This window comes from Uloborus diversus, unplaced genomic scaffold, assembly GCF_026930045.1.
Source record: "Uloborus diversus isolate 005 unplaced genomic scaffold, Udiv.v.3.1 scaffold_13, whole genome shotgun sequence".
Classification (NCBI taxonomy): domain Eukaryota; kingdom Metazoa; phylum Arthropoda; class Arachnida; order Araneae; family Uloboridae; genus Uloborus; species Uloborus diversus.
The window spans coordinates 5,537,204-5,545,343 of NW_026557987.1; the positions used below are offsets into that span (position 1 = coordinate 5,537,204).

General features: G+C 33.0%; 1 protein-coding gene across 1 annotated transcript in view; it reads left to right on the forward strand.

Annotated features, from left to right (window-relative positions):
- Window positions 1-7,057, forward strand: part of LOC129232638 (seipin-like) — a 60,548-nt gene extending 53,491 nt beyond the window's left edge. The window contains exon 8 of the mRNA XM_054866769.1: window positions 6,837-7,057. Coding sequence (XP_054722744.1) covers window positions 6,837-7,057 — 221 coding nt within the window. The remainder of the gene's footprint in view (window positions 1-6,836) is intronic.
- Window positions 7,058-8,140: the final 1,083 nt, after the last annotated feature.

The following is an 8,140-nucleotide window of genomic DNA, read 5'->3' on the forward strand; positions in this document are numbered from 1 at the left end:
TTTTTTTAAAACAAAACCATTGATAAGAATAAATAAATAATATGTATGTATTATTTTATTTTTCATAGCGAAACTATTCATATAATGTGTCCTATATTTGTCCTATATTTTTTGTGGAAAATGTCCTATATGTGACAAGTCGATCACTTCTACCCCTGGGAATGGCGTTTTGTGTTTAGGTAAAAAAAGGTGATAATTTGTGTGACATGACTCCTTATCCTTCTAAAACAAACTAAAACACGATATTAAAAAATTAAATATGTTTAAACAATTAGTATATGAGACACTTGTGAAAGGAATAATTAGTAGATAAGTATATGCTTTTAATTAAACAAGTTATTAAGCAACATAAAAAGTCATAGCAGGTGTGCGACATGCCACGGAGGTGAGAATTCACATGTTGTGAACCAAAAATATCCTAAAATAAAAATATTATTAAAAAAATGTTGACAGTTTTAAATAGATATATTTTCGATGAAATTGAAAATCATTGTTAAATGATTTTTTCCTTAAAATTTTTACTGTAAAAGGCATGTGACAGAAAAGTTATAACTTTTTGGAGAATGACCCTTAAGTGTTTCAAGCAAATATCTCTCGGCATTCTAGGATGGATCATTTTTTCCGTCAAGTACGGATGTAACAAAGTAATAGTGTTTTCGTATCATTTATAGGTACACTTGCCAGACATCCCGGTTTTCAGATAAAATCCTACTTAACGTCATGGTAAAATTTAATAATAGGCAAATTTTTGATGGTGGTTTTATCCAATTTGAATCACAGTTTTTACCATTGTGTAAAAAACCCCTTCTTGACATAAATGTTAAAAACCTAATTTATATCTAAAATCTGTCTGAAACTATGATATTGGCAACAAAATTACCTTAACAAGTGATCCTTAGTTTTTTTAATTTAGATTTCATGCACTAAAGTAAATTTTTTGACTGTTTTAGATTTTAAAATGATGTGCTAGAAAAAATCCCAAACATTATTTTGATTCAACAAGTTGTTGGCTCTTGAATATAAGGCAGGGTTCAAAAATATCGAAAATATCCGATATTTTGATATATATCGGATATTTTGATATCTGTCCAATATTTTCAACCAGCACAAATTAAGGTCCTCAAAATAGTAAATACATCCTCAAATCACTCTTTATTTTCTTAGATTGTTATTACAATACGTAGACTTAAAAATTAAGGTTTCTTTTATTATTTTTATATTTAATTTAATATTTAATTTTTATCAATTTTAATGGAGTTAATTTAGCATTAGCTGCTTTACTCATTTTTCTTCTGTTAGCTACTTTTACACAGTTATATGACTCGGAAGCAAAAAATATGCATTCTTCGGTCAGAGTCATAACACGTTTTCTTTTTTTTTTCTGACCAATGTTTCATATTTAATTAGGCAGTTTTAATGTCAATAAAACTAACATTACTAGTAATTTTGTGAATATAAAATAAAAAAGGACTACTATACTACTTTGTTACATTAATAATGTATTAATATGTCATAAAAATATAGTACACAGCTTTTTGGTTAATAATGAATGAACAATGATTAATTTCATTTTTACATTGAAAATATTGTAGTTGAAGAAATAAATATCGAAAATATCAAAATATCATGACATTTTCAAAATAAATATCGGATATTGATATATATCATTATATATATCGGTGAACCCTGATAAAAGGGCTATTATTAAAAATAGCAGTATATTTAAAAAATAAATAAGTAAAACACATCTTTAGTGAACATTTACATATTAAATTTAGTTTCACTCTGATTCTTTTTTCCCTCAAGCATGCTGTAACAAAATACTAGTTTTGATTCTTTTTGTAATCATTTCTGAGTTTGGAAATCTAAAGCCGGAAAAAATGTCCTCAATTGATACTGCAATATATGAGCTATATATATGTTGGTTTTTCCACCAATCTTTAGCTGTTAAAATCTTAAATGAGTTTGATAGTTTCAAGCAGATATTAGCTTATTTTATGAGCAAAGAATATTTATATTAGTTTGCAGAAAAAGTTGATTACAAAAGAAATAAAAATAGTGTTTTCTAACATATGTACAAATTAATCGTTAATTAGTAAATTAATGTTAATAACTTTGTATAAATTAATCATTGAGGCTCAAAAGAAAAAAGACATTAAATAAATCCTGACTCAGAAATTTTTTGGTTAAGAAGATAACTTCTAACCAATCGCTTTAGGTATTAAAAAATTGAAACAGAACTACTTTGAAAACTGGAAAAAAACAATTTTAGTATCCATAATTATTTTTGGTTCATCCCCAGTTTCGCCAACATTTAAAATCCCCCCCCCCCCCCCTTCCATTTCAAAAAGTAAGATTTGAAATTGCAAAACAGAGGGGAAGGAAATTTCGTGTCTTCATAACTGGGCAGATAGCCTATTTTTACAGCATAACAAATTAACTTAAAGGAAAATTTATGAACTAATTTTAATTAAATTTATTCATTTAATGTTTAATTAACCCGATTGATATGATGTGTAAATTATAGTTCGCTAGTTTTTCAGCATGAGGAAATCTTATGTGCTTATAAGAAATGGCAAAAATGACTGAATTTGACAATGTCATTATTTGACAAGTTTTTTGAGTTTTGGTCAGGTTTTTGACACGTCATGTCAAAACCTAACCCTGTGGATAACCACATAAGTCTTAAAATAATTAACTGTGAAGGACAATAACAACAAATGAATGTATTTTTTTACAAACACTATTATGCACAAAACAAATAGTTTAGAAAGTGCGTAAAACTGAATGAAATATTAAAGAATAACCCTCACAGCTGATATTCACATGTCACTATTTTATAATGAATAGTTAAATTCAAGAGTTTTAAATTGCAATGCGCAAAACATTCGAGTAAAAATCCCCCCCCCCCCCTCTCCCAACCACAAATTCTTAATAAATACAAAGAATTTTCAATCCGTATCAAATGTCACATCATTATTTACCCCTTCCTTAGGCACTCTTTTCATATCACCTGCTTTGCAGCTACTCTTTGTTTTTTTTAATGTTTTTAATGTTATTTATTTATTTATTTATTTTTTTGAAGAAAGAATAGAAATGTAGCAGAAATAAATGTGTTTGATTCCTCTGCAGCCTCCACCTAACTCTCTTCAATGAAAAAGAAAAAGCTTCTTAATGTTTTTTCTTTATTTCTTAAAGAAAACCAGAATCATTTTCTAAGGTTATGTTACGATACCCTCACCCTAGCTTTTGATGACATCCTTTTTTTTTTGCCAGTTATTGTGTTCCTTGTAACTATGATTGCATCGTACAATTTACAACCCACTCTTTAAGCTATTAATTTTTGATGCGACAACAAAAACACTTTTTTTCAAGCATTTACTATAAAATCAAGTAGTAATCAATGAGACGGTTGAATTAGTTTGGTTACAAGGAAATGTTCAATTGTTTGTCTCAATTGCTGTAAAATGTACATTTTAAGTCAATCGTCAGGTTTTATCATCTTTTTTTTTAAATTGATTACTCATAATTATTGATTAAGTAGTTATATCTATGTATGATTTTGTTTATTTTTTGTGACCCAATCGTACTTTTTACTTTCAGAGAATCCCACTTTTCCCCTTCGAGGTTAATTATCCCCCCCCTACCCCAAGTTTCTGGAATTGCTGAACTATTGTCTAAAAATACTTACTTGCTTAGAGCCCAGCAATGGAAAACGAAAAGTTACCACAGCATACTTGCCAACTCGACTGTTTTTAATGGGAGACTCCCGTTTTTTGCTTCCATCTCCCGATTTCCCGTTTTTTACGATTTTCTCCCTTTTTTGCAATTTTTTCAGTCAATCATCAAAATGTTTCACTTTCTTCTCAATAGATGGCGCCCTTTTCTAGTCTACCAATGTCAGGGAATCAGAATTTTTCCAATTAATAACTCATTTAGTAAAAATTAATTTTTTAGAAGCTTTCCACATTGCATGTTCAACGAAGCACGTGCTTTGCCGAAAATTGCAGCAGATTTCAATCCTTTTGCATCTTGAAATTATTTCAATTATTTTGAATGTTTGAAGTTATTTTAAAATGTGCTACCCTATACCTATTTATTTTATATTGTATTTTCATTATATATTGATTTCCTTTTTTTTTTTCGGATTTTAGTAATTAAAATTTTGTAGCTACTTTTCTGGTAGAGACTGAAGAATGTCCGAAACTTAAAGCAAATTCACTCCTTATTATTCAGCTTTTCCTTTGCAGTATATTTTTCTTGCTGCTACCAATTTGCCTACATCTGCAAAAATCCCCATGTCACTTTAAATTTGGTATTCATTTATTTAGAAGCATAATTTAATAATTCTGTAGCGAGGATATGTCTGATGAATCACCTATATACCGTAAAGTGGGGCTACTTGGACCCGAAATTTTATACTTTTTGCGAGTTTTACACTGAATGCTTTGTTAAACCCATAAAGTGAACTGATAACCTTGTTTTCACCACTTTTCAGACGTTCTGCTACCACCTGAAGCCGTTATTGAACAACAATTTTAACTCTTTATATTTTTTTTCTATTTTTAAAAATTGGGTTCAAGTAGCCCCGCACTGGGGCTACTTGGTCCCACTCCACAAATCCGTTAGAAAAAGCTGTAAAACAGGTGGTGGTATCAAGAAAGAACAATGATTTTGAAAAATAAACTCAAAACGTACATTCTAGTGAGCAAACTATTTATATAAATTGCGAATTATTTATATAAATTAATATAAAATCAACGTATACATAAAAACATATTTTTAAGAAAATGTAATTTCACAAATAGAAACATAATCTAACTACAGTTAAAACCAATTGAAATGCTCATTATTTAAACATTAGAAAGGATGAAAACTTCTCATTTAATGACTTGGGTGAATTTTTTTTTATCTCTGATATTGTTTAATACCATCTCTTCCTATCTACTAAATACTACAGGATGCCCAGGTTTGTTTTGTAAGCGAGCTTTTAATTTCCTTTTTAGAGTTGATATACTTAAATCAAAATGGGCTGATGCCACTCTCTAAGACATTTCTCCGGGATCAGCTGAATCTGGACACAATTGCATTTTTTTCCTTTTAATAATCCGCATCATTTTCTACTTCAAGGGGTTCTCTTTTACTTTCAGACCCTTTTTATCCCCAGAGCTGCAAAAAACGGGTATAAATAGTAACTAGCCTCTTTTTATTTAAAAAGATTACCTTACTTAACATAATTTAGTGATGAAATATAGTTTGGGGCTGTTTGAATGCTGTGTTTAAGTAGCCCCATTTTAAGGTAACCAGTGCACTTTTACTAACTTATATTAGTTACTGTTTTAATTATATAGCTATAACCTTAAAACACTGTTATTTTATTAAGAAATAAAATGCAAACGTAAAACTATCTTGACCTTGATGATGTCAGATGTTTCCATGAACTTACATATGAAAGTTTGCAGACACAAAAAACAACTGTTTAGACAACTTGCAATCATAACCACAATCGGAAAAAGGCGGGAATAGCAGAAACTTTGTTTCATGTTCCAGCCTCTACCTAGTACTGCTGCCTGTCATGGAGAAAGATTTTTAAATCTATACATTGAGTTATATAGGACCAGGACGGATCTTAAACCCTTTTTACTTTCTTCTATATTTAATATATAGAAGAAAGTATTGGATTCGTGCAAATTTTCGAATTTCGAAGGATTCGAATGTTTTGAGGTGTGCTGAGCCCATTTCGACTATTTTTGGAAAATGTCTGTCTGTCTCTCTGTGTGTGTGTATGTGTGTGTGTGTGTCACGTCTGTGTGTGACCAGTTTTTTGTGGCCGCTCTACAACAAAAACTACCGCATGAAATCGAACGAAATTTAGTACACATATGTGCCCCTATGTGAACTTGTGCCCATTAGTTTTTGGCGCGAATTCCTCCAAGGGGGGTGGAGCAATGGGACGTTTTTTAAGTTACGCGTGCTTGCTATTCCTCAGGAAGTAATTGGCGGAATCAAACAAAATTTGGTGTATATGTTGCCATTAACAGGAACAGGTGCTGATTCAATTTTGGTGTCAATAACTCAAACGGGGGTTGAGCTATAGAACGTTTTTTGTCATCCATTGTGACTGCTGTATCTCAAGAAATAATGAACGGAATGAAAGAAAAATTTATCGGCAAGTAGCCCTTAGTGGGTATAAGAGCTGATTTTATTTTGGTGTCAACAGCTGAAAAGGGGGTGGCGCAATCGCCCGTTCTTTTTTTCCATTGTGAGTGCCCTATCTCAAGAAGTAATGCTACGTTCTGGTTGAAATTTGGAATATATGTGAATCCATATGTAAACAGGCTTTGGTTCTATTTTGACGCCAATCGCTGCAAGAGGTGTTGATTTTTTTTTTCGAATAAAAATATTTTTATTAATGCAACAATAAGAAAGATAAATCGTAATAGATTGTCGTCTGCGTATTTCTCGTGATTTTCATTGTATGGAAATGATCGGAAAAATTATCTCAATGATTTAAAATTTTTAACTGTTGCCATCCTGTGTTTGTTAACAAATAAATGTTTGTAATTAATTCAAGCAAGGCTTTTAAAATAACTTTCAATTTTCGCTCTTTGCTTTGCTTTTGCAATAATTCAGACATTGGGATAGTCGTCAAGTTTTTGCATGTGTCATTTTGTTTTTGTTGGGAATATTGCTTCCTCGTCAAGCATGGGGAGGGACCAGAAAAAAAAAGAAAAATATAGAAGAGAGTTTCGTGATGGCCACAACATACTAGTTTTCTTTGAAGTTTGGCAAGTATGCCACAGAACACAAATTTATTTTGATCAATTCCTTTGCAGAGAAGCTGCGCACTTCCATCTCCGAGGAGGAGTTGGAAGATGCGGTCCTGGTCCCCGATGATGGGGAGGGGGAGCTCTCCCGGAGCCTGAGGAGGAAGACAGAAGAGATCTTCGGGGAGAGCCCCCCCATCGGCCAGCGGATCGTGGAGCTGGAGGAGGGGGACACGTCCCCCCTCCTCAGGAGGAGGAAGACTCTGGAGCAGTGCGAGACGGAACTGTGATTCAGAGACTCCGTTCATCTATTGTATCGATGAGTTCATCGATGGATCTTTTCGATTCAGTGACTCTTTTCTCCAATCACTATTGTAGCGATGGATCACTCAGATTCAGTAACTTCATTCACCAATCGCTATCGTATTGATGAGTTCATCGATGGATCTTTTCGATTCAGTGACTCTTTTCTCCAACCACTATTGTATCGATGGATCACTCCGATTCAGTGACTCCGTTCACCAATCACTATTGTATCGATGTATTCATCGATGGATCTTTTCGATTCAGTGACTCTGTTCTCCAACCACTATTGTAGCGATGGATCACTTTGATTCAGTGGCTCCGTTCACCAATCGTTATTGTATTGATGTATTCATCGATGGATCTTTTCTATTAAATGACTCTGTTCTCCAACCACTATCGCATCGATGAATCATTTAGACTTGGTGAGTCGGTTTACCAGTCGCTGTGGTGTTGATGAATCGCTCCGATTCAGTGACTCCGTTCAGCAATAACTATTGCATCGATGGGTTCATCGATGGATCTTTTTGATTCAGTGACTCTGTTCTCCAATCAGTATTGTATCAATGGATCACTCAGATTCAGTGACTCCGTTCACCAATCACTATTGTAATTGATGTAGTCATCGATGGATCTTTTTCATTCAGTGACTCAGTGAGTCTGTCTACCAGTCACTGCGGTGTTGATGAATCGCTCCGATTCAGTGACTCCGTTCAGCAATCACTATTGTATCGATGGCTCACTCCGATTCAGTGACTCCATTCACCAATCACTATTGTATCGATGTATTCATCGATGGATCTTTTCGATTCAGTGACTCGGTGAGTCTGTTTACCAGTCACTGTGGTATTGATGAATCGCTCCGATTCAGTAACTCCGTTCAGCAATCACTATTGTATCGATGGATCTTTTACATTCAGCGACTCTGTTCTCCAACCACTATCGTATCGATGAATCATTTGGACTCGGTGAGTCTGTTTACCAATCACTGTTGTATTGATGGATCACTCCGATTCAGTAGCTCCATTCAGCAATCACATCCGTTATGAATTCATCAGTGAATCATTTCA